The 27,271-nt window shown below is 41.5% G+C and overlaps 1 protein-coding gene and 1 non-coding gene across 5 annotated transcripts in view; both read left to right on the forward strand.

Moving 5' to 3' along the window:
• The window catches only part of DNAJC16 (DnaJ heat shock protein family (Hsp40) member C16), a 52,010-nt gene that overhangs the window by 2,709 nt on the left and 22,030 nt on the right, over window positions 1–27,271 (forward strand). For all 4 annotated transcript variants that reach the window (XR_642966.3, XM_009199381.4, XM_009199411.4 and 1 more), the window contains exons 2-7: window positions 231–415; window positions 5,724–5,790; window positions 7,974–8,313; window positions 15,704–15,888; window positions 18,117–18,221; window positions 19,725–19,883. Coding sequence is in view for 3 of the 4 variants with exons in the window: in XM_009199381.4 (XP_009197645.1) it covers window positions 249–415; window positions 5,724–5,790; window positions 7,974–8,313; window positions 15,704–15,888; window positions 18,117–18,221; window positions 19,725–19,883 (1,023 nt within the window). In the remaining variant the exon portion in view is untranslated. The remainder of the gene's footprint in view (window positions 1–230; window positions 416–5,723; window positions 5,791–7,973; window positions 8,314–15,703; window positions 15,889–18,116; window positions 18,222–19,724; window positions 19,884–27,271) is intronic.
• On the forward strand, window positions 13,398–13,537 carry LOC116272419. The gene has a single exon (XR_004181105.1).

Genomic DNA, 27,271 nt, shown 5'->3' on the forward strand with positions numbered 1-27,271 from the left:
AGTTGCTATTCTTATTACTCAGCTTTTCATCTGTAATAGTTCCTATTTGTGATACTCAAAAGTAGTAGTGAGGTTTTTGATTTTAAGATACAGTTCAACAGCTTGACACTTTTCTGCAAAATACCTTTGGTTTGTTTTGTTTTTCATCTATATATCTTGTACCTTTACCTAAAAAGCAAGACTGTCCAGGTTTCTGCCACTGAAACTCATTGCCTCTTCAATCATTTCAGCTCTGGAAAGGAAGAGAAATGGAAGTGAGAAAGTTGAGCATTTCCTGGCAGTTCTTGATAGTTCTGGTTCTGATCCTGCAAATTCTGTCTGCGTTGGATTTTGACCCATACAGAGTCCTAGGGGTCAGCCGAACAGCCAGTCAGGCTGATATTAAAAAGGCTTATAAGAAGCTCGCCCGGGAATGGTAGGTGAAACAAAGAAATAGAGATTTAACGTAAGCTAAACAGTCTTAGCAGGGATGAAGTCTAAATTATGACTAGCTTTTATTTGTCTCTGTTTCTATGTTCAATATATATATCTGTCTAAAATATTTTATGCAGGAGAGCTAATGTTCATGTTCTTTAATTGTTAGTGATAAGATGCAAAGCCTATGTTTACTCTGAAAATCCCTTTTAGGAATACTTTGACTTAAAGAATTGCCCTAGATATTGTTAGCATATTTAATGTTAAAGTAAGAAACTTTAATTTAAAAAAATGTATATATAGTCAGTAATGGATATGCTACCCTTCCCATGATACATTATTCATAAAGTAACTTTGTGAGTGTAATTGCTAAACAGGAATATTATACAACCCTATTCTCTAAATTATTAATTTCTACACTTTGAAAAAAAGTTTAGAGTAATAGCCTTTTGCCTCCAAAAAAGAAAAATTCAGAAACCAAGTATAGTTGTCTCTTGATATCCGTGAGGTCTTGGTTCCAGGATCCCCAGGGATACCAAAGTCCATGGATGCTCAAGTCCCTATATAAAATAGCACAGTATCTGCATGTAATCTATGCATATCCTTTCATATACTTTAAATCATCTCTAGCTTACTTATAATACCTAATACAATGTAACTGCTGTGCAAATGGTTGTTATACTGTTATTGTTTAAGGAATAATGACAAGAAAAAAGTCTATACGTGTTCAGTACAGATGCAATTTTTAAAAAATATTTTTGAATATTTCAAAATAGAAAATACTGTGTTTTGGTTGGTGGAATCCATGGGTGTGAAACCAACAGATATACAGGGCTGACTATATATTACTTTAAAAAAAAATTGACCTGGCATGGTGGCTCGTGTTTGTAATCCTGGCACTTTGGGAGGCTGAGATGGGAGGATCTCTTGAGCCCAGGAGTTTGAGACCAGCCTGGGCAACATAGTGATACCCCATCTCTACGAAAAAAAAAAAAAAAAAGGTGGGCCGGGCGCGGTGGCTCAAGCCTGTAATCCCAGCACTTTGGGAGGCCGAGACGGGCGGATCACGAGGTCAGCAGATCGAGACCAGCCTGGCTAACACGATGAAACCCCGTCTCTACTAAAAAAATACAAAAAACTAGCCGGGCGAGGTGGCGGGCGCCTGTAGTCCCAGCTACTCGGGAGGCTGAGGCAGGAGAATGGCGTAGACCTGGGAGGCGGAGCTGCAGTGAGCTGAGATCCGGCCACTGCACTCCAGCCTGGGCGACAGAGCGAGACTCTGTCTCAAAAAAAAAAAAAAAAAAAAGCCCACAAGTTTGAGACTGCAGTGAGCTATAATCACGCCACTACACTCCAGCCTGGGCAACAGAGTGAGACCCGTCTCAAAAAAAAAAAATCTTACAGAAAATTGTAATTTTGCCTGTAGTTATCAGGATAGCAATTAGCAGGGTAGCAATAAATATAAAACTTTGGACAAATGTCATCAGTTTCTTCCACCAATGCCTTGGCCATGCCAAAGAAGCAGAAGTGTTGGATTATATAGATGGAGAGGGAGCAGCAAAAGGAGGAAAGGATGGAAAGGACACAGGTGACTCCAAGCTGGCTCTACCAACCATGAGGAATAGAAGAAAGTTTGGGACAGGTACCATCACTGAGCACCTACTACATGCTAACCTCCTGGTTCTATGCTTTTTATCTCATTTAAACCTTATAATTAGCCTATGAAGGAGGATATTAGTGTCTCTTTTTTTTTGAGATGGAGTCTTGCTCTTGTCACGCAGGCTGGAATGCAGTGGCACGACCTTAGCTCACTGTAACCTCTGCTTCCTGGGTTCAAGCGATTCTCCTGACTCAGCCTTCCGAGTAGCTAGGACTACAGGCATGCACCACCACACCCAGCTAATTTTTGTATTTCTAGTAGAGACGGGGTTTCGCCATATTGGCCAGGCTGGTCTCCAACTCCTGACCTCAAATGATCCGTCCACCTTGGCCTCCCAAAGTGCTGGGATTACAGACGTGAGCCACCGCGCTCGGCCACTGTCTGTTTTATAGACGAGAAGATGGAGGCCTAGAGTTGGTAAATCTGTGGTACCTCCGGGTTCCATAGTTTGACCCTCTGCATCAATAGTCCATTGTTTTATTGTTTTTTAATCGTTTATACATCTGGGCATGAGTAAGGGTGAGTGGGCTAGTGGTTGGCTGGGGAGGAACTGAATGACAGTAGAAAGTTATCCAGAAGCAAAACTGCCACATTCAGGTGATGTGTGATACAGGCTGCATGCGTGACTGTGCCTGACACTGTTCTGCTTCAGTGAACAGGTGTGTTTCATCATTAAACTGATTGAAATAAAGGTAAAGATCGTTGAAAATGTAATTTTTAAATAAATATTTTAGACCATATTCCATGAGAAATCCAGAATTGGGTGCCAAAAAAACAATCTGTAATTATACATGACCTCCTTCCAGGGACTCTTTATACCAAGGTTATGTTCTATATCATTTCAGACTCTTGCCTCTTTATGTTTAAAGCAAAATATATAAATCTGCAGCGAATTCATAAAATGGCAACATTCTTTTGGACAGGGCATAGCCTTTGACAATGTTTTAAGAACACAAATGACAGGTCGAGTATGTGGGACCTATTAAAATGTATGACTTTGACTTTTCTGTCTTCCAGAGCTGAAAAGGTGTTATGATATTAATTAAATGAATCATATTCTTCACTTTTTTCATTAGATTCTCTCTAGGAATAATTCATCACCATAGAAATGTATTGAGTGTGTCATCCAGAAAAAGTCTAAAATTTTACTTTATGTTTTTAATTTTCCTGTTCTATTATTTTCTGTGGTTTTTGGCTATGACAATGCTTTAACACTTGGAATAGTTTAAGTTTTGCTTACTAATGGCTTGATATACACTGAAAATAGCAGTGTTTCCCAGTTTGACTTCAGAATGAGCTATAGCAGGAGGAAGTGGTTACTTGTTGAATTGGATCTGGAGCCTTCTTCTGATACATTTTACTAGGTGTTTCTTAGCCTGCTGAAGAATTTTCCTTTGCTTAGTGAACCCATTTGACGTTACTTTTTCCCTTAGGAAAACTCTCCCATTAATTAAGTTTTATCATAGGTACTTTTTGTTTGTTATCCACATTAGCAAAAGAAATAACTCCTCCCACCCAAAGAATGGCAGATTGGTGTGACATGGTTATGCAGTAAACCAAAGAGTAAATGATTTTGTCTAATTCTTTGTGGTGTTACCTTCTCTGTCTTTGTTTTAATTCCTTTAAGAGGCAACTAGAGAGCCAGTAGATACTACATACAATATTTCCTCTACTTTGAATTTTAAAGATTGCATATTATATTGCAGTTCCTGAGATAATTTCATATTAACTGAAAATAGCATTGGACAATACTTTCCTATGGCTGAATTTTTTTTTTTTTTTTAATGTCTTCAACCTTGTGGTATCTTCTCACAATTAGGAAAGTATATTCCTTAAGAGCTGGAAGTGTTGTAGCTTCCTCCCTGTTCTTCAGCCTTGCCCTCCTCTGCTTCAAAATCTGTGTTTCTAACCTAGCTGCCCTCAAGACTCTCTCTTTGGTTCATTCTCCTAAAAAGCCCCTTCCTGCCCTTCTTCTACAGAGTTCTATATGTTAAATCTTCATTTGTATGATTGCATAATTTTTGATCCACTCAGCCGTCAGCCTGTTTGAATATTGAAAACAGTTATGGTTTGGGTTGGTTTTTTTGTTTTTTGTGTTTTGGTTTTTTTTTTTTTTTATCATCCAGAAATGCTTTGGAGCCTCTATCTCGTTTCCTTAAGTCATGCTGTTTTCATTATCCCTAGCTGAGATTTTTTTCCCCCACTAATACTTATAGCAAGGATTAAATGGTTAAGGAAGGAATGACTTTTAAACTCAATAGTCAACAATTTGGAGTTTCCTTATTTGTAGAGAAAACAGAATATGTGGTATAGTTGATTCAAACATATTCCTGCTAGAATAAATCCATCAAGTTGTAGATTTTTTTATTCCATTGTACTTGGTGTGTCCTTAATAGTCGTTTGCTTCCCAGTGAATTGTTTTTCTTTCCAGAACCTATGTCAGAGGAAATTTACTAGAAGTTACCAGAAGTGATTATGTAAAGAATACTGTCATACAAAGTCTCTTAAAGTGAACATTGAAAAATCAATCTGTATAAAACACTGATTTAGGTCTTAGGGACTTTCAAGGAAGTAAACCTAGCCCTTACTTTCCAGAACTTTAAAATCTCCAAAGCTGGTCGGGTGTAGTAGCTCACACCTGGAATCCCAGCACTTTGGGAGGCCAAGGCAGGAGGATGGCATGAGTCCAGGAATTTGAGACCAACCTGGACAACATGGCAAAAAATGTTAAACATGTGGCATTGAGGCCGGGCACAGTGGCTCACGCCTGTATTCCCAGCACTTTGGGAGGCCAAGAGAGGTGGATCATTTGAGGTCAGGAGTTTGAGACCAGCCCAGCCAACATGGTGAAGCCCCATCTTTACTAAAAATACGAAAATTAGCCGGGTGGTAGTGGCGCAGACCTGTAATCCCAGCTACTCGGGAGGCTGAGGCAGGAGAATCGCTTGAGCCTGGGAGGCAGAGGTTGCAGTGAGCCTAGATTGTACCACCACATTGCAGTGTGGGCAACAGAGTGAGACCCTTTCTCAAAAAAAAAAAAAAAAAAGAGGCTTTGAAATCTTTATCCAGGTAAAAGGCAATCATAGGCAGAATGAGATAACCACAGTAATAACGAAAAACGTTCTAATTTGAAAGTCAGGCACAAGTGCAGTTTGAAATCTGATTGTTACTAAATGAATTTAGTCTATCCTTAAAACTATTTTTCGTGTCTACCCGTGTTATCGGAAGAAACAATAGCATTCTAGCATCCCAGTATCATTCTAGCATTGAGTTGAAATGTTGCCATCCTAGGAGAAGACATGGGTTCTTATGGATAAATGATTTAGCCTTCAGCCAGCTTTAGCAGTGTTTGGGAGCAGTGTACAGACATGCACCAGATCCCACCTTTCCTCTGTGAAATGCTGCAGTGCTATATGGTGCTTTGAAAACGTGCCCCGCTGGAGCGCTTTGGGAAAAAAACTCCTGGTTCAAAGTTTCATTGATTATAGTCTTGTAAAGCAACTGATTGCCTCTACCATTTATTTTAAGAAAGTTTCCCAACAAAATAGCCCTCCATTTGCCTCTGTAGTGAACTATGTGGACAAGGACATTAAATGACTGTGCATTAAAAGTTAAATCCGTTCTCACTTCCTGCCCGTTTGTGTTTCAGGCATCCTGACAAAAACAAAGATCCTGGAGCAGAAGACAAGTTCATTCAAATCAGTAAGGCTTATGAGGTATCGTGTCCAGCTTTGTGATGCATCCATTAGCTCTTATAAAATATGCCTTAGGAGGTGATGAGTTTTGTAAAGTTCTCAGAAAGGTCATGTTCCGCGTGCCCTTGACCCAGCTTCTAGATTATAATAGAACAGGCTGGGCGCTGTGGCTCATGCCTGTAATCCCAGCACTTTGGGAGGCTGAAGCGGGCAGATCACGAGGTCAGGAGTTCGAGACCAGCCTGACCAACATGCTGAAACCCCGTCTCTACTAAAAATACAAAAAAAATTAGCCGGGCATGGTGGTGAGCACCTGTAATCCCAGCTACTCAGGAGGCTGAGGCAAGAGAATCACTTGAACCCGGGAGGCAGAGGTTGCAGTGAGCAGAGATCGAGCCACTACACTCCAGCCTGGGTGACAGAGGGAGACTCTGTCTCAAAATAAAATAAAATAAAAAAATAATAGAACTTATTTGGCCACATGCAGTATATCGAAACAAGTGCCTGAACACTTAAGCTCTTTGAAAAACTGGCCTATTTTAAAGGTTTTAACTAGAATTATAGAATTACCCTGAGTATGTCTGTATATGTCTCTATTGCCTTCTTAGAAATTTACGTTAAATATACCAAATTGCCTATATTTATTAAAGTGGCACAAGGTAACAAATACATTTAAACACAAGATTTTCAGTAATTTTCCAACATGTCAGCTTAAGTAGATTGGTCTAGAATATGCATAAAAGAGAATTCAGTGGCTTTCTGATTTGTGTAGGGAATGCCCTTCAGCAGACAGTGCTTAGCTCATGGAATAACTTATCATCATCCTAAAACAGATCCCTGAATTTTAGACTTCAAAGTTATTTTGTAAAACAATGTCAACTAACAGACAAGGCACTAGACTACAGCTACATTTTTGGTGTTCATAGCTTTTCTTATCTTAGTTTGAATTAGTCCAACTCACCAGGTATGACCAGGTCAATTTTCTTGTCATTGAGCCCTGGTGATCAACATTATGTTATGTTTTATTTGTTTTGCTGAAGTGTTTAATGTTGTGGTAGTTTGAAATCTTTAATGCCAAGATGAGCATGAGTATCTAAACTGAAATATTTTAGTCTTGAATGTTCCTTAATGTTTCTCTAGTGAAAGAAGAGTTTCTCGTTCTTTTGAATGACTGCATTTAGAATATCTAATCGGCTGAACCCGGTGGCTGCTCATGCCCTGTAATCCCAGCACTTGGGGAGGCTGAGGCATGCAGATCACTTAAGCTCAGGAATTCAGGACCAGCCTAGACAACATGGCGAAAAATACAAAAATTAGCCGGGTGTGGTGGCATATGCTGATGGTCCTAGCTACTCAGGAGGCTGAGTTGAAAGGTTGACCCTGGGAGGTGGAGGCTATAGTGAGCTGTGATCACGCCACTTCACTCCAGCCTGGGTGCCAGAGTGAGACCCTGTCTCAAAAAGAAAAAGAATATCTAATTATGTCATAATCTTTTTTCTTAAGAGACAGTCTCTCTCTGTCACCCAGGCTGGAGTACAGTGGTGCGATCACAGCTCACTGCAGCCTTGAACTCCTGGGCTCAAGCAGTCTCCCACCCACCTCACCCTCCCAAGTAGCTAGGACTGTAGGCACGCGGGCATCACCATGCCGGGCCGATTTTTTTTTTTTTTTTTTTTTTGTAGCAAAGTCTTGCTATGTGGCCCAGGCTGGTCTTGAACTCCTGGCTTCAAGGGATCCTCCAAACCTTGACCTCCCATAATCGTGTCATAATTTTTGCATTTCTTTTCTTTTTTATTTATTTATTTTTTTTTTTTTTTTTTGAGATGGAGTTTTGCTCTTGTTGCCTAGGCTGGAGTGCAGTGGCACCATCTCGGCTCACCTCAACCTCCGCCTCCTGGGTTCAAGCAATTCTCCTACCTCAGCCTCCCGAGTAGCTGGGTTTACAGGCATGCGCCACCACTCCCGGCTAAATTTTCGTATTTTTAGTAGAGACGGGGTTTCTCCATGTTGACCAGACTGATCTCGAACTCCTGACCTCAGGTGATCCACCCGCCTCGGCCTCCCAAAGTGCTGGGATTACAGGCGTGATCCACCGCGCCTGGCTGCATTTATTTTCTTCCTATGTCTTTCAAGCTGCTTACAAAAAAAAGTCTTGTGGATGAACCTCTTGTTGTTGTTTAGATTTCTTTTTCCTTCCTTTGTAGATTCTTTCGAATGAAGAAAAGAGATCAAATTATGATCAATATGGAGACGCTGGAGAAAACCAGGGCTACCAGAAGCAGCAACAGCAGCGAGAGTATCGTTTCCGCCATTTCCATGAAAATTTTTATTTTGATGAATCCTTTTTTCACTTCCCTTTTAATTCTGAACGGCGGGACTCAATTGACGAAAAGTATTTATTGCACTTTTCACATTATGTGAATGAAGTGGTTCCAGATAGCTTTAAGAAACCCTACCTCATCAAGATCACCTCCGATTGGTGCTTTAGCTGCATTCATATCGAGCCTGTGTGGAAAGAAGTCGTTCAAGAACTGGAAGAATTGGGTAAGATAATTTTATTCATTGAAAGATATTTGTATAGATGACTTTTTTTTTTCCAAGATGGAGTCGGCTCTGTTGCCCAGGCTGGAGTGCAGTGGTGTGATCTCAGCTCACTGCAACCTCCACCTCCCAGGTTCAAGTGATTCTCCTGCCTTAACCTCCCGAGTAGTTGGGATTACAGGCACTCACCATCACGCCCAGCTAGTTTTTGTATTTTTAGTAGAGACAGGGTTTCGCCATGTTGGCCAGGCTGGTTTCGAACTCCTGACCTCAAGTGATCCGCCTGCCTCAGCCTCCCAAAGTGCTGGGATTACAGGTGTGAGCCACCATGCCCGGCCCCAAAGCAAATTTTTTAAATCGCCTATTCTATAAACCCTTTTTAAAAATCTTTCTTAAATGTATTAGTCTGCTTTCTTCAACTCTGTGACTCTGAAGCACCAATTTTTTTATTTATTGTGAGGTGAGCCTTGAAGGGGATTGGAAGTCAGCTAAGGAATCTTCAGTCACACACTGGTAAAAACTAGTGTGTAAAAGCATCCAATGTTTAAAGAGAAGTGCGCTGTGGAAGAGGGCCCAGAATTAGCACCATCCCTGACCTTAAGCTCACCATTTGGTTGAAGAGAAAATATATACACAGAGAATTAACACCGACCTCAACATTTGCAAGTACGGAATAATGTTTTGCTGAAGGAGTAGACAAAGATGACAAAAAATCCTTCTGTATTTTCTGACACCTTGCCCATGAAACAGATGCGTTCATTTGAAACTTTTTTCTCAGTCAACTTTCATGTTCCAATTACTGTATTAGACACTTAAGGATATATAATAATAATAATTTTTATTGAACGTTTCAGTTCCCTTGCATTGTGGTAAATGCTTTCTGTGCATTATTTTTGTCCCCAAAGCAACTCAATAAAGGAGAGACTATTATTATCCCTATTTTACGGGTGAGGGAACTAAGGCATTGAAGGTTAAGGAACTAATTCATTGTTATACTACCCGTAAGCATCAGTATTGGGTTGGACCCAGGAGTCTGACTGTCTTCAACACTGCGCTGTACTGCTTCAGAAATAAGTAAATCATGTCCTTGTGCCCAGGAAACTCAAATCAGAAACATACCTCAATCATCTCTGCACATTTAGTGCTTACTGGAAGGTGCAGGCAGAGCTGTCAGCATGGTCTGGAGGTTGAGCATCTTGAAATCAAATATCGTTTTAGGGAAACCCGATTTGGATAATCAGGCAGTGATTACCTGGGTTTGGCAATTTATTCACCATGACATCCTGTTTAAAAAGAGAAACTGCTGGGCACGGTAGCTCATGCCTGTAATCCCAGCACTTTGGGAGGACGAGGCAGGTGGATCACGAGGTCAGGAGTTTGAGATCAGCCTAGCCAACATGGTGAAACCCCATCTCTACTAAAAATACAAAAATTAGCCAGGAGTAGTGGCAGGTACCTGTAGTCCCAGCTACTCCGGAGGCTGAGGCAGGAGAATCGCTTGAACCCGGGAGGCAGAGGTTGCAGTGAGCCGAGATCGCACCACTGCACTCCAGCCTGGGTGACAGAGCGAGACTGTCTCAAGAAAAAAAATAAAAAAAAGAAAGACTAATTCCTGGCTGGGCACAGTGGCTCATGCCTGTAATCCCAGCACTTTAGGAGGCCGACACAGGTGGATCACCTGAGGTCAGTAGTTCAAGAACAACCTGGCCTAAATGGTGAAACTCTGTCTCTAGTAAAAATACAAAATTAGCCGGACGTGGTGGCACGTGCCTATAATCCCAGCTACTCGGGAGGCTGAGGCAGGAGAATCACTTGAACCCTGGAGTTGGAAGTTGCAGCGAGCCGAGATCACACTATTGCATTCCAGCCTGGGCCATGAGTGAAATTCCATCTTTAAAAAAAAAAAAAAAAGAGTAATTCCTATCTTTCAAGGATTTCTAAGTATGTAAGAGTCTCATACTGTCTATAAAAAAGGTCAGCCTAAATAGTGGTGAAAATATGCATTTTTCCACTTTAGCTGTGTGTTCTTGATTTTGTTTCAGTTCAGATTATTTTGCATCTTGTGGTTAGTGTACCAGCCGGTTTGTATTTAGCCACATTTGAGTGGCACATTCTTCCAGTTGGGTCTGTGCCTATTCAGAGGTGGAGAGAAAATAAATGTGTATATGCAGCTGAGGGGGAAAAAGAACTTCCCTAAAGGATGTGATATGTGTTTAGGATTGCGTAGTGAGAGCTCTTTGGCATCTCAAATTATGGGTGTGACAGATGTTTACTAGTGCATGGAAGACCCTCTGACAGCGTCAGTATAGTATTTTTAATTTCCCAGGGTATGAAAATTAGCCAGAAGCATCAATTATATAAAAATCAAATAATGTTTCTGAAATAAGTCACATAGGCTTTGCTTTTTTTTTTTTTTTTTTCTTTTAAGAGACGTCATTCTTTTGCCCAGGCCAGGGTGTAATGGCACAATCATGGCTCACTGCAACCTCAACCTCGTGGGCTTAAGCAATCCTGCTACTTCCAACTCCAAGTAGCTGAGATTAGAGGTGCACGCCACTGCACCTGTCTTTAAATATCTTTTCAGGAAGAAAAATACTACAAATTGGCCAGGCATGGTGGCTCACACCTGTAATCCCAGCACTTCGATAGGCTGAGGTGCGCAGATCACTTGAGGTTAGGAGTTTGAGACCAGCCTGGCCAACATGGTGAAATTCTGTCTCTGCTGAAAATACACAAATTAGCCAGGTGTGGTGGCACATGCCTGTAATCTCAGCTACTCGGAAGGCTGAAGCGGGAGAATTGCTTAACCCAGGAAGTGGAGGTTGCAGTGAGCCGAGATCGAGTCACTGCACTCCAGCCTGGACAACAGAGCAAAACTCTGTCTCAAAAAATAAAATAAAATAAAGCAGCTGGGCATGTTGCCTCACGCCTGTAATCCCAGCAATTTGGGAAGCCAAGGCAGGTGGATCACCTGAGGTCAGGAGTTCGAGACCAGCCTGACCAATATGGTGAAACCCTGTCTCTACTAAAAATACAAAAGTTAACTGGGCATAGTGGTGTGTGCCTATAATCCTAGCTACTGGGGAGGCTGAGACAGGAGAATTGCTTGAACCAGGGAGGCAGAGGTTGCAGTGACTCGAGATCACACCACTGCACTCTGTCCTGGGTGACAGAATGAGACTCCATCTCAAAAAAAAAAGAAAAAACCACAAATTTGAAACACCAAATATTTATCATTCTTTATTCTATTCCTCTAGCCACAGCCTCCCAAGTAGCTAGGACTAGAGGCACACACCGCCATGCCCAGCTAACTTTTTTTTAGACTCATCATGTTAATCGTCACAGATCCCAGAGCCAGACCTCCTGGGTTCAAATCCCATGACTGTCACTTGCCAACTGTGTCACCCTGGGCAAGTTACTTCACCTCTGCATGTCTTGGTTTCCTTATAGGTGAAATAGAGATGGTAAAGATTGGTCTTAAACTCCGGGAGACAGGAAAGAGATGGTAAAGGTTGGTCTTAAACTCCAGGAGACAGGAAAGTGATGGTGAAGGCTGGTCTTAAACTCCGGGAGACAGGAAAGAAATGGTGAAGGCTGGTCTTAAACTGGTCACAAGCGATCCTCCCGCCTCAGCCTCCCAAAGCACTGGTATTACAGGCATGAACCACTGTGCCCAGCCAACTTTTCAGTTTCTAATTCAGGTTTCTGTGTGCGCTCGGTCTGGTAGAAGGTATACTGAATGGCACAGTTACTAGAAAGGCATACTTCCCAGGATCAGTTCATAAATTGGCGTTCAATCTATATAGCAATCCCTGGTAAGGTCATTTAGGGTGAGTCAGTCTCTGAGAAATTGATCCCTGTAATGTTCAGAACCTGGGGCAGAAGTGGTCACTGGAGGCAGTAAGAAGTCCAGGCTTTGTGGTCAGCTGGAACTAAATTCAGATCCTGGTTCCGCTGCACACAAACCATGATGCCTCACCCTCCCCCAGCTTCAGTTTCCTCAGCCATAAAGATAGCAATACTTACCTTGCAGAGTGGTTGTGAGTACGAAAAGTATGATGTATATAAAGCCCGAGATGTGATAAAGAAGGCACTCAAGAAATGATATCCCTCCCTTGGGCCTTTGTCTTATAGCCACTTGACCTCCCTAGGTGATGTCTCTTCTGTCTTTATGAATGACCAAATCTCCCAGTGTATATGCCTGCTTTATTCTTTTTCTTTCTTCTGCTCATATAATTCTCTGTGCACTTCCATTTATTGACATTGTTCCATAGTTATTTTTAATGACTGCAGTGTGATATAGTGTACTGTACTTGGCTCTAGAGAAGAATCCAGTTTGGATTCTTGTTCTGCAATTTTGTCAGCTCTGCAACCTGGGATAAGTCACTTTACCTCTCTGAACCTCTCTCTGTATCTGTAAAATGAGGGAAATGGACTATACAATGCCTAAGGCTCCTCCTTTCCTGCCCTTGAGAAACTGCAACAGTCACGGTCAGGTAGCCTACAGAGAGCTTGGTTTAGTCTGCGTAGCAATTTGAAAACATTAAGTTTGGGATCCCTGCCATTTACTGAGCAATTTCATTTTAGGAATTTACTAATTAGAAAATAAGCACACAGGAGCACAAAAATGTGTGTACAAAGATGTACTAGGATGCCTGTCAACTTTCCTTATAATGTTAAGAATTAGGCTAAAAGCAACTTTTAATATTGTGCTTTGTAGTAAGAAATGTATGTATATTTTAGTGTTTGTTCCCAGTTCCTGGCACAGATCTCCTAAAACCCTTGAGATTGCCTGATCAGTAGGGGTGCTAAGAGAATCTTTTGCTCTCATATTTGATCTTTGACTCTGATTCCTGACATGGAGCTCCTAATCCTTGGAATTTCCTGCAGGATGGGAGCATCTTTTGTTCTACTGAGGCGACTCTTAGTGGGCCCCTGTGTGGGAGCTGGTCACCAGAAAGACCAAACCATGATTAGAAGTTTTGAAAGTTTCACCCTCGTCCTCCATAAAGAGGAGAGGGCCTGGAGATTGAGTTAATAATTGATCACGCCCGCATGATGAAGCCTTCATAAAAATCCCTGAACTCTGGCTCGGTTTCCTGGGGGGTGGGCTCAGCCTACACCACCTCCCCTCAGCTGAGCCTACAGTAGAGGGCCCAGGCATCCTCCCCCATGGGAGAGGCGTTTGAGTAAGGAGCCTCGCCTGGGGTGTCCTAGCCTCACATTTACTGGGCAAAAAAATGAACATACACACACATATATATATATAAAAAATCCCTAATCCCTGCAGTACTGGGTTTGAGAGTTCCCAGGAGGCTGAACACATGGAGGTGCCTGGAAAGTGGCGAGCCCTGGGAGGGCAGGATGCTCCCACCCTTCCATATACCTTACCATGTGCCTCTCTTCCTTTTGGCTGATCATCTGTCTCCTTTGTAATATCCCTTATACCTAATGAGTAACCATAAGGAATGTTCCCCTGAGTTCTGTGAGCAACTCGAGCAAATTAGTTGAACCCAAGGAGGGTCATGGGACCCTTTGATTTCTAGCCAGTTGGTCAGAAGTACAGGACACAACCTGGGACTTCTGGCGTCTGAAGTGGGAGCAGTCTTACGGGACTGAACCCTTGACCTGCGGGGCCTGACGCTGTCTCTGGGTAGATAGTGTCAGAACTGAGTTGATACTCAGTTGGTGTCTGCTGGAGAACTTGTGGAGAACCCCCACTCTCACAGCATGTGGTGTCAACAGGGAAGCATTGAGTTGGGCATAGTGGCACGTGCCTGGAATCCCAGCTACTCAGGTGGCTGAGGCAGGAAGATCGCTTGAGCCCAGGAGTTTGAGACCAGCCTGGGCAACATAGTCAGACCCCATCTCTTAAACAATGAGTGTCAGGGACAGCATTGTGTCGAGTGTGAGTAGGAAAAACAGTTTGGTTTTTCCTCTCTCACAACTTCAATGTGCAACAATAAAGAATGAATTAAATAGATTAATGGCTCAGTTTCAGTGAGCTCCTACTATGTGCCAGGCTCTGGGTTAAATAGATTAATGGCCCAGTTTCAGTGAGCTCCTTCTTATTAAGTGCCAGGCTATGGTCTGGTGCTGGGGATACATCAGTGGACTACACAGGGATCCCTAGCTTCATGAGGCATACATTCTAGAAGGGGAGACAGACAATAAACAATTGACAGAAGGTAAGTGGGTGGTACCTTAGAAGATGGTAAACACTGCAGAAGAAGTGAAAGTGAGCAGGTTGTGTGTGGACGCTGAGTGTGGGGAGTACCGTTTTAAATATGGTGCCAGGGTAGGCTGCATTCAGGACTTGAAGTTGGTAAAGAAGTCAGCTACGCAGAAGTCAGGGAGATGCACACTTCAGACTGAGGGAACAGCCAGTACCAAGGCCCTGAGGCAGGAGCATCCACTGTCTTCAGAACACAGGAAGGACGCTGGGGACTGGGGCAGGCTGATGAAGGAGTGGAAGAAGAAAGAGGGCCTGGGGAACCAGGGGCCAACCACAAAGGGTCTCGTTGGCCTCTGTGAGGATTGTGCATTTTATTCCAACTGAAATGGGTCTTTGCAGGGTTTGGGCAGAGGAGTGATGTGATCCATTTTTATGTTTTAGAAGGAGCAGCCTGGCTGCTATGTTAAGAACAGACTGTCAGGAGACAGGGAGAAATAGGGGGAGAGCATTTAGGATATTATTGCAGCAACATAGGCAGGAGAGATAATGATGACTCAGAGCGGGGCATATAATGAAAGTGATGAAAAACAGTTGAATTCCAGACATTTTCTAAAGAGAAAAGCAACAAGACTTGTGGACAGATTGGATGTGGGGTGCAACAGATAAGAGAAGCCAAAGATGACTCTTACGGTTTTTGCCCTGAGTAAATGGAAGGATGGAGCTGTCATCAACTGAAATGGCAAAGGCGTGGGTAGGACAGGTCTGTGGGAGGAGATTAGGGGTTCGTGTTTGGAAATGTTAAGCTTAAAAAGTCTAGTACACATCCAAAAGAAAATGTACATTTATTGGCCTTTAATACTGAATGTGTCTCCAGTGTTAGCAGAGTAACTGGCCCTCCAAATATATGGTTGGATGAAAGAACAAGAAAAGTTGTTCAAGTATGAAGTGAAATAAGTATCAGATGATTCCACTTTGTTTTATGTATATGCATACACACACACACATATTTGTAACTCTTCTTACATATTGCCAGATTGCTCTGCAGAAAAACTGAACCAATCTAGAATTCCAGCAGTGAAAGAATGCTAGACAGTCTATTAGGAAAGACATCTCCGATGAGGTCGGGATTTCAATTTCACACCAAAAAATTACTTAGCACTTTTCCCAGCTGCCATGGAGACATAAAAAGGCTTCACTTGGATCTTCCATTCTTTTCAGGTGTAGGAATTGGCGTGGTCCATGCTGGGTATGAGAGACGCCTGGCGCATCACCTGGGGGCACACAGCACGCCCTCTATCCTAGGAATCATTAATGGGAAAATCTCCTTCTTCCACAATGCAGTTGTCCGTGAAAATCTGCGACAATTTGTAGAAAGTCTTCTTCCAGGGAACTTGGTGGAGAAAGTAAGTACCTGTCAAGGAAAACATGACTGAGAAGTAGTTTAAGAGGTACCTAGGACTGTTAATTGCCCAGAACATTTTCTGTAGTCCTCTCAAACCTGAGTTTCATTGTGAGGAAGGCAAGACACATATTAATTAATTAATTACTTAAACTAAATCATGTAAGTGAAGTCTGTAGGAGACTAAAAATTGAAACATGAAGTACAGAGACTGGAAGAATTAATTCCTATTAATAACCATCTTGCAGATCTTACACTGTCATAGAAATCTGAGCCTAAAATGACCGTGCCTATTTTCTAAACAAAAAAATTAAATCACACGTTAGAAAGAATTTGGGGTTTCTTTCCGGCTCATAAATTTGTTCATGTGAAGATATTTGTCTTTATTCAAATTTAGTTGTGTTTGGTTATATGTTTAACGATCATATCTGTGGAAAATGCCAGATTCCATGAAATCAAATATTATTTTTGAAACTTTAGAAACTTACAGTGACAATAATATGAATGAATTTCACAAAGAAAAGGTTGAAATAAAGAAGCCAGTTAAAGTTCACATTGGTTTATTGTTTCCATATTTAAGCACCTAATACATTTTTTTCAATATCTTAAGTTAGGGATCAAAGTAACTAGGAAAGGACTCTCATTTTGCTTTAAATAATTCATTCTCTTAATACCAGGGAAAGTGAACATAAAAAATTTTCATCATATTTCTACATGTGCTATTCCTAGACTGTCCTGCTGGGATCATTATCTATAGAAGAAATATTTGTTGGAGTTAACTTAAAAGGTCAGAGAGTATTGTAGGCTCCTAAAATGATAATAGAATGTCCTGATAGATCCTCAAACATTTGTATGAAATACCTATTCTGTGCCTGGTATAGATTAATATAGCCGTTAGCAGCTCCCTAGCGGGTGGTTATTTCCAGTATGTTGGAGCCCATCCTAATGAGTTGGGAAAGGCTTCCTGGCAGAAGTGACCCTTGGACTGGGTTGGGTTGCAGGCAGGCAGAAATCAGGAGACGTGAAATAGCCTGCTTTGTAAGAAGTTTTCACTGGTGAGCAGCAGAGGAGGGGGTTGGGGGGCGGTTAGAGAGGTTATTAGGAATCTCCCTGTGAGGGCCTCAGAACACCTCCATGCTCCTTTCAGGAGCTTGGGCCTTGGCCCGTGGGTGATGGAGCTATTGTAGGGGTTTGAGCAGAGGAGTGCAATGATCAAATTTGAGTTTTATGTAAATCATTCTAGATGCAGTATGGAAAGATAAACTTTTTTTAACGACTATGAAAAATTTCTAGCTAGATAATTTATTCATGTTTTTAATTTCTTCTCTCAGTAGGAATATTTTAAGATATCAACGGGGGAAAGTAACAATTCAGATAACAATAAATGAAATTATATAATGTATAGGGGGGTGGACCACCTTATTTTTATTTAAGCCGTTTAAAAAGAGCAAGCTGGCCTAGAGTGGTGGCTCACATCTGTAATCCCAGCACTTTGGGAGGCTGAGGTGTGAGGATCGCTTGAGTCCATAAGTTCAAGACCAGCCTGGGCGACATACTGAGACCCAATCTCTACAAAAAATGCAAACATTAGCCAGGCATGGTGCCTTGTGCCTGTAGTCCCAGCTATTCAGGAGGCTGAGATGAGAGGATCACTTGATCCTGGGAGGTCTGGGAGGTTGAGGGTGCAATGAGCCATGATCTTGCCACTGCACCCTAGCCTGGGCAACAAAGCAAGACCTTGTCTCAGAAAAAAAAGGGGTGAGGGGCAAGCTGGGAGACTGAGGCATGATAGATAGATGGGAGACTGAGGCCTGATAGATAATGATTGATAGATAGATAGATAGATAGATAGATAGATAGATAGACAGATATCTAGATAGATAGATAGATATTGCAAGGGGCAGTGTTGCATTATCTTCTGCTGGCTAGTGTGTTAAGAAGTATACTCTATAATTAAGCGAGAACCTACTCTGGAAGCTCAATTTTTATAATATGGTCAGTAATTGTTTCAGACAGGATTATGATTTCAGTCTGTAAGAGTTCAATGAAAATATGAAATCAATATCACCATTCTTTTAATAGTTTTAGCCAAATGAAGACAAAAAGATTAGTTGTCTGCATTTTTATTTTTTGCGATCTTTTACACTTATTTGATTTATTTTCTCCTGACTGGAGTATAATACAATTGTTAAGAATTAAATATTGAGACTAACATTCTATTTTCAATTTAAGGTTACAAATAAAAATTATGTCAGATTCCTCTCTGGCTGGCAGCAAGAGAATAAGCCTCATGTCCTTCTGTTTGACCAAACGCCCATTGTGCCACTGTTATACAAGGTACTTTCTATGCTGGGGTAATGGTTTCTTTTCTTTTCTTTTCTTTTCTTTTCTTTTCTTTTCTTTTTTTTTTTTTTTTTTTTAGCAGAAAGTAATCTCTGAGTTGGAACTTAACAGCCTATTTGTCTTTTTTGTAAGAAACAGTTTCTTCCATGAGAAATGTTTGAAGACCAGAAATTTTACTATTTGTCTTTTTTGTAAGAAACAGTTTCTTCCATGAGAAATGTTTGAAGACCAGAAATTTTACTTAACCATCATGCATTCGGTACTGACTAATGCCAGTTACTGTGTTAGTGCTTTCTATGCATATATCATGTAATCCTCAGAAGAACCCAGTGATGGAGATACTATCCCTGTTTCTGTTGGTTTTTTTTTTTCTTTTCTTTTTTTTGAGACGGAGTTTCACTCTGTTGCCCAGGCTGGAGTACTGTGGCATGATCTCGGCTCACTGCAGCCTCCACCTCCTGGGTTCAAGCGATTCTTCTGCCTCCGCCTTCCGAGTAGCTGGGACTACAGGTACACACCACCGTACCCAGCTAATTTTTGTATTTTTAGTAGAGACAGGGTTTCACCATGTTGGCCAGGCTGGTCTCGAACTCCTGACCTCATGACCCACCTGCTCAGCCTGCCAAAGTGCTGGGGACTACAGGCGTGAGCCACCGCACTGGGCTTTTTTTTTTTTTTTTTTTTTTTGAGACCAAGTCTCACTCTGTTGACCATGCTGGAGTGCAGTGGCGTGATCTAGACTCACTGCAACCTCTGCCTCCTGGGTTTGAGTAATTCTTTCACCTCTGCCTCCCAAGTAGCTGGGACTACAGGCACATGCCACCATGCCTGGCTAATTTTTATGTTTTAGTAGAGATGGGGTTTCACCGTGTTGGCCAGGCTGGTCTTGTACTCCTGACCTCAAGTGATCCGCCTACCTCGGCCTCCCAAAGTGCTGGGATTAAAGGCGTGAGCCACCACGCCTAGCCACTATCCCTGTTTCCATAGACCAAGATACTGAGGCTTAGAGCAGTCATAACCCACCCAAGTTCTCACTACAGCACGGTGAGCGCCATTCCCTTTGACTTCAGACCTGCCCTCTGAATGATTCCCCCACTATACTCCCAGCCTACCTACACTCCCCACTACCTCTTGTGTCACTGTGACATGAGATGGCAGAGGAAGGTGTCCTGACCAGTGGCATGGTCACTGCCATCTTACCTAATTACAGTACAGGTAATCCCCAGACCCATGCCTCCTGACCAGTACAGATTTCAAGGTGATTATTTTGCCCTAACTATGAAAAAGAAGTGAGTTATTTCTATTTACCTTGTTGGTACAGTTTTTGCACATGGAACACCATAGCATTCCTGAAAGTATACAGGGATACAGAAGACCTAGTGGAGCCGTTAAGCTGGCATCCGTCTCTCTGCTCAGTGATGTGAAAAGCCCTACTTGATTTGTCGTTTACATCTTTGCTGTAGTTTTATTTTCTTCCTCTCTATTACGCTTTAACAGTTGACTGCCTTTGCATACAAAGATTATTTGTCATTTGGATACGTATATGTGGGTTTGAGAGGAACGGAAGAGATGACGAGGCGGTACAACATCAATGTCTACACCCCCACCCTCTTGATCTTCAAAGAACATATAAACAAGCCTGCCGATATTATCCAGGTACGTGAGGGTCACCTTGGTTTAAGATTTTCTTCACGTTGTATCCCAAGATTTTACGTAAATAAGCAGCAAAATTGAACAAAGTGGGTGAAGGATCAGTGAGTTTTCGGTCTCTTCCTTCAGATGCACAACATTTTTTAATGAATTTTTTTTATCTAACTTCATACCATTTGCTTTAAAATTTTTAATTTAAAACATTTGAAAATTTTAACACCTTTAAAGGGCTCCTGTTGGAAAACCAATACTCTTTTTACAAAATGAATTTAAAAGTTAAATGTAAAACAGTAATAAGAAGGAATAAGAAGAAACCACAAACTGAGAGAATGTACAGATAAATATTTATCTGATCTTAAGGTGGAAAAGGGTTAAAAAGCATTGGGGAAAAAATCTTGGAAAATCTTAATAACTTGACTCTAAGTTTTATGTTTTCATGAAAGACTTTAAAATGTAAAGTTAAAAAACTGGGGAAATATTTACAACAAATATTAAAGTATTGATATTTTTAATTTCTAAAGAGCTTTAATCAAGAAAATCAACACAAAATTCTGAGAAGAGATTCAAATGAGTAATAACCATTTTTAAAAATTAAATGTCACAAGTAATCTGAGAACATTAACCTTTTTTCACCCATCCAACTGTCAAAGATTTTTTAAGTTAAAATAGTATTGTTGAGGGTGTACAGAAACAAGTGCTATCTTGCTAGAGGAAGTAGGCTTTCAGAAAAGGAATTTGGTAATATTGTATTAATTGCCTAAATTCATGAGTAAACCTGAGTATTGTGTGCCAAACACTGTTCTGGGTGCAGGAGTACAGCACTGAATAAGATCAACAGAATTCCCTGTCCTGTGTCCTACTGGGAAAGACAAACCAACAGTATAATATAGTCTGTTATCATTCGTTATATAGTGATCAGTGCTGAGAAGAAATATAAAGCAGGAAAGAGGAATGTGGAGTATTAGGGGAGAAGGGTTGCTGTTTTAAGGCAGAATGGCCTAGAAGGGCCTCATTGAGGGCTTAAACAAAGACCTAAGGGAGGTGAGACCATCTTTCAGAAATCTGTACTAAGGGAATAGGAACTCAAACAAAGACTTAACATCTAAAGATATTAAGCGATTTTCATAATAGTGAAAACGGGGGGGGAAATGTAAGTATCCAACAGTAGGTTAAGTAGGATAATTATTAGTACATCCCATAAAGGGAGTATTATAGAGCCATTTAAAGTGTCAATTTCAAGAATACTTCATGATAGGGATAATTTTCGTTGCATAATGTTAAAAAGCAACCAGGATGCAAAATTATTTATACAATTTAAACACTGATCTCAATTTTATAACATGAATACCTGTGTATGCATAGGAAGAACTGGAAATATTGCTACCAATGTTCTCAAAAGAAGCGAAAAAAAGAAAAAGAAAAAAATACTGGAAAGCATTAGTAGTGATCATCTGTCGATGGTAAAATTATATATCAATTTAATCTTTGTGTTTTCCAAAATCCGTATAATGAACATATTTTATTTACAAGGACATTTTGACTGTCCTCCTAAGGAAGGCTAGAAAGAAGTTTTATAAAATTGTTTATTTCATTCATTCAATAAACATTTCATTGCCTGCCTGCTGTGTTAGCAAACACAGAGCCAGCTCTGACATCCAGAGTTAGTCTTTGCCCTCAAGCATCTCAGTCGGGAGGAGAGAGACCTAACCATCCACTCTAATGGCAGCTCAGGTGTCCTGTGAACACAGAAGAAGGGTACCTCAAACCATGGAAACCAGATGGGAAAGTGGATTGTAAAGAAAGAAGAGCAGGTTTAGGAAGATGAGAACTTTGGCTATGGACATATTGAATTAGAGCTGCCTGTAGGAAATAGAAGGGGAGAAGTCCTTTTTACAGTTGGGTATAGGAATCGAGATCTTAAGAAAGGTATACAGGCTGAGGGTAGAAACTGGTGGATCATCAGTAAATGGTTAGTGGTTGAAGTCCTGAGTAGGGTAAGATCTTCCTGGCATAATACTATAGTCTCCCCTGATCCACCCCCCTTACCCCTTACTCGCTTTCTGAGGTTTCAGTTACCCACAGTCAACCAGGTCCAAAACATAGGCGACTACAGTGCAATAAGATGTTTTGAGTGAGGGGACCATGTTCACATCGCTTTATTACAGTATGTTGTTAGAACTGTTCTATTTTAATATTAGTTATTGTTGTTAATCTCTTGCTGTGCCTAATTGATAAACTTTGTCATAGGTATGTGTATAGGAAAAAAACATAGTATGTATAGAGTTCAGTACTGTGTGGTTTCAGGCACCCACTGGGGGCCTTGGAATGTATCCTCTGCAGTTAAGAGACAACTGCTGTATGTAAAGTAAGGCCAGAAGGAGGCCAAGGACAAAACTCAGAACAGCCACCAGCACATAAAACAAGGGGGTTCCTGATGGAGACGAGAAGGTGCTGTGAGTCAGGAAGAAAACAAATACCAGTGTCCGAATAGAAAAGAGAAGATCATCTCAATCCAACATTAATGGATGAGGATTTCCTTAATTGGTTTTTAGGAACAGTTTATAGTTCTGAGAATTATATTTATTTATCCCCTGGGGAAAATTGTAAATCGAATACATTTACAAAATTACTGGTAGAATGGCTGCTTTACCAGCATGCTCTTTGTGGATATGAAGTGTATGCTTAACAAACTCAATTTTCCCAACAACAGGTGGCTTAATGACCGCTAGTAGCACCAGTGGTTTCCTGTTGCTCTATGTAATTTGTTGTCATTGCTATATGGTATTTATGGCCATTATGATTTATTGAATCATTCTTCTGTTGATGGACACTGGGAGCTTTGAGGAATAGTGTTGCAATGAATATCATTACCTAAGCATAGAATTCTCTAGGACAACAGTTTTTAGAGTGCGGTTCATAGACTCCTGGGGATTCTCAAAGATCCTTCAAGAGGAAGTCTGTGAGATCATATCAAGACATGATTTGCCTTTTTCGCTGTGTTGACATTTGCACCGATGGTGCCAAAGCAATAGTGGGTGAAGCTGCCAGCGACAGTGCGTGAATCCAGGCTGGGCACCAGGCCACCTATCATCATTATGTGCTTCACCCCCAGTCACTCGCAGCAAAAACAAACACCACCAGATTCACTTTATATATTTTGTTTTCTTTTGTTTTTTAAGACAGAATCTCACTCTGTCGCCCGGGCTGGAATGCAGTGGCATGATCTCGGCTCACTGCAACCTCCGCCTCCTGGGTTCAAGCAGTTCTCCTGCCTCAGCCTCCCGAGTTGCTGGGATTACAGGCACCTGCCACCATGCCCAGCTAATTTTTGTATTTTAGCAGAGATGGGGTTTCAGTATGTTGGCCAGGCTCTTCTTGAATTCCTGACCTCAGGTGATCTGCCCACCTCAGTCTCCCAAAGTGGTGGGATTACAGGCGTGAGCCCCCATGCCCAACCTCCCCTTATATCCTTGATGAAGCAGTAAGAAGTGTTAATTTTATTAAACCTTAACCCTTGAGTGCATCTCTTTTTGATAGATTTAATATTCTGTGTGATGAGACGGGAAGTGTGCATAAAGCCGTCCTGCTGTACAACAAAGTCCAAATGTCCTAAGGACAAGTGCCTCCCTCGCCACTTTTCTTAATGGAACATCACTTTTACTTGGAAGAATGACAGAGAATTATGGTCATTTAGACTCGGGAATTTGGCAGACATTTTCTCAAAAACGGATGAAGTGATGTGGCGCTTTAAAGCAAACAGCTGGTGGTATTTATTGCCAGGGATAAAATTCAGGCTTCCAAGAACATTAGAATTACGAAAAATTTGTATTGGCCATCATGACAGCTTCTCAAAATTTTCTTATGAGATTGGTTCATCAAAGTGTGTGGTTTTTTCTGTTTTTTAGAGGATCTCACTCTGTCACTCAGGCTGGAGTGCACTGGCACAGCCTCGGCTCACTGCAGCTCCGACTTCCTGGGCTCAAGTGATCCTTCTGCCTCAGTCTCCTGAGCAGCTGGGACTACAGGCACGCACCACTGGCTAATTTTCTTAAAAAACTTTTTTACTGAGGCAGGCGTATCATCTGAATTCAGGAGTTCAAGACCAGCCTGGCCAACATGGTGAAACCTCATCTCTACTAAAAATACAAAAAAGCCAGATGTGGTGGCACGCACCTATAATCTCAGCTACTCGGGAGGCTAAGACAGGAGAGTCACTTGAACCCAGGAGGCAGAGGTTGCAGTGAGGCGAGATGGTTTCACTGCACTCTAGCCTGGGTAAGAATGAGACACTGTCTCAAAAAAAAAAAAAAATTTTGGCCGGGCGCGGTGGCTCACGCCTGTAATCCCAGCACTTTGGGAGGCCGAGGCGGGCGGATCACAAGGTCAGGAGATCGAGACCACGGTGAAACCTCGTCTCTACTAAAAATACAAAAAATTAGCCGGGCGCGGTTGTGGGCGCCTGTAGTCCCAGCTACTCGGGAGGCTGAGGCAGGAGAATGGCGGGAACCCGGGAGGCGGAGCTTGCAGTGAGCTGAGATCCGGCCACTGCACTCCAGCCTGGGCGACAGAGCGAGACTCCGTCTCAAAAAAAAAAAAAAAAAAAAAATTTTTTTTTTTGTTTGAGAGACAAGGTCTCACTATGTTGACTAGGGTGGTCTTGAACTGCTGACCTCAAGCGGTCCAACTGCCTGGGCCTTCCAAAGTGCTGGGATTACAGGCATGAGCCGCTGCACCCAGCCCATTCTTTTTTTAATAAGTATAATAAAATACGTTGGCCAGGCACGGTGGCTCATGCCTGTAATCCTAGCACTTTGGGAGGCTGAGGCAGGCAGATCATGAGGTCAGGAGTTTGAGACCAGCCTGGCCAATATGGTGAAACCCTGTCTCTACTAAAAAAAAAAAATAGAAAAATTAGCCGGTGTGGTGGTGCGTGCCTGTAGTCCCAGCTATTCGGGAGACTGAGTCAGGAGAATCACTTGAACCCGGGAGGCAGAAGTTGCAGTGAGCCAAGATTGCGCCACTGCACTCCAGCCTGGGCAACAGAGTGGGACTTTATCTCAAAAAAAAAAAAAAAAAAGGTCATTGTTTGGAAGATCAGTGGACCAATATTCACATACCCTGCATTCAGATGACCAGTGCGGGGTATTATGAAATAATACATGAGTAAAAGATCCATTATAAGTGCAAGGAACACAGACTTCTTCTTTTTTTTATTTTAATTTTTTTCTTTTGTTTTTAATTTTTTTTTTAATTCTTGTCAACAGGAAGTCATCTTCTCATTTGTATATGAGCCTTTTGGATGCCCTCATTATGATATGCCTACCTGTTATGTCTTTTTTTTTGGAGACAGAGTCTTACTCTGGCTCTAAGGCTGGAGTGCAGTGGTGAGATCTCGACTCACTGCAACCTCCACCTCCTGGGTTTGTGATTCTCATGCCTCAGCCTCCAGAGTAGCTGGGACTACAGGCACAAGCCACCATACCTGGTGAATTTTTTGTGTGTTTTTAATAGAGACAGGGTTTCACCATGTGGGCCAGGCTGGTCTCAAGCACCTGACCTCAGATGATCCATCCACCTCAGCCTCCCAAAGTGCTGGGATTACTTTGTACCGGGCCTGTCTGTTAAGTCTTTTACCCATTTTTTAATTAGATTATCTGCCTTTCTGTAATTGATTTGTAGGGGTTATTTATATGTTCATCTCTTTTTTTCCTGTTTTTTCTCATAGTCTTTTATCTCTGTGGCAAATATCTTCACGCATTCTGTGTCTTGTCTTTTGTTTTGTTTTGTTTTTTTGAGATGGAGTTTCACTCTTGTTGCCTAGGCTAGAGTGCAGTAGCATGATCTCAGCTCACTGCAACCTCTGCTTCCCGGGTTCAAGCGATTCTCCTGCCTTAGCCTCCTGAAAAGCTGTAATACAGGCACACTCCACCACACCCGGCTCATTTCTGTATTTTTGGAAGCTATGGGGTTTCACCATGTTGGCCAGGCTGGTCTCGAACTCCTGACCTTAGATGATCCACCCGCCTCAGCCTCCCAAAGTGCTGGGATTACAGACGTGAATCACTGCATCTGGCCGACTTTTTATTATTTTCATGATACCCACATTTTAAAATTATTTATTGACATATAATACACATGCAGAAAGATGCACGAGTCAGAGGTGTGAAGCTCAGTGAATTCTCACACAATGAACACATCCATGTGAGCCTCACTTGATCAAGAGACAAAATACTGTCATCAGCCCAGAAGGCCCCTCCCTCCCACTACCTACTTACCTGCTTCCCAAAGGTCAGCACTATCCTGTTTTCTAACAGCATAGATTCATCTTTGCATTTTTGAATTTCATCCAAATGGAATAATATAGTGTATATATCTTGTATCTGGTTTCTCTCAGCTTATGTTTTTGAGATTCGTACATGTCATTATTTGGACTTTAATATTCATTCTCATTGTTGAAAATTGGATGGCCAGGCACAGTGGCTCACAGCTATAATACCAGCACTCTGGGTGGTAGAGGTGAGCAGATCATTTGAGCCCAGGAGGTCGAGACCAGCCTGGGCAACATGGCAAAACCTTGTCTCTACAAAAAATACAAAATTAGCTGGGCGTGGTGGTACACACCTGAAGTTCCAGCTACTTGGGGGACTGAGACAGGAGAATTGCTTCAGCCCGGGAGGTCAAGGCTGCAGTGAGCCGTGTTCATGCCACTGCACTACAACCTAAGCAACAGAGCAAGACCCTGTCTCAAAAAAAAAAAAAAAAAAGAAAGAAAGAAAATTGCATGTAGGAATAAACTACAGTGTGTTTATCCATTCTGTTGTTGACAGAGTTTTTCCAGTTTTTTGTTAATTTGAATAATGATGCCATGAATATATTCTTGTATTTGATGTCTTTTTGATGAACGTAAGTTCTTTTAATATATTCACTCATCAATATTTTCCTTTGTGATTGATTCTTCCTTGTTTCTATTTAAGACATACTTCCCCTACATCAAAATCATGAAGGTATTCTTCTGATAGAGCTTTTAAAAGCTGTATAGCTTTGTGTTTTATATTTAAGTATTTAAAATCATTTGGAAATAATCTTGATATCTGATAGAACAAATCTCACTTTGTTTTTTGGATTTGGGGAAAGGCTTTTTCCTTCAAAAGCATAATAGCTGTTGGTCTTTTGTACTTTTTGTATACATTTTAAATCCTGTCAACTTCCATCAAAACAAACCCAAAAAACCTACTGGTGTCTTATTGGGTTTATACTGATTCTTAAGTGGTTTTGGGGAGATTAGAGATAGTATAAAAGGCAAAGCTATGCAGCTTTTAGAGGCTCTGAGAAGAATACCTTCGTGATCTTGATATAGGGGAAGTATGTCTTAAAGTGATTCTGTCCTTAGAAAA

Source organism: Papio anubis, chromosome 1 (assembly GCF_008728515.1).
Source record: "Papio anubis isolate 15944 chromosome 1, Panubis1.0, whole genome shotgun sequence".
Lineage (NCBI taxonomy): Eukaryota > Metazoa > Chordata > Mammalia > Primates > Cercopithecidae > Papio > Papio anubis.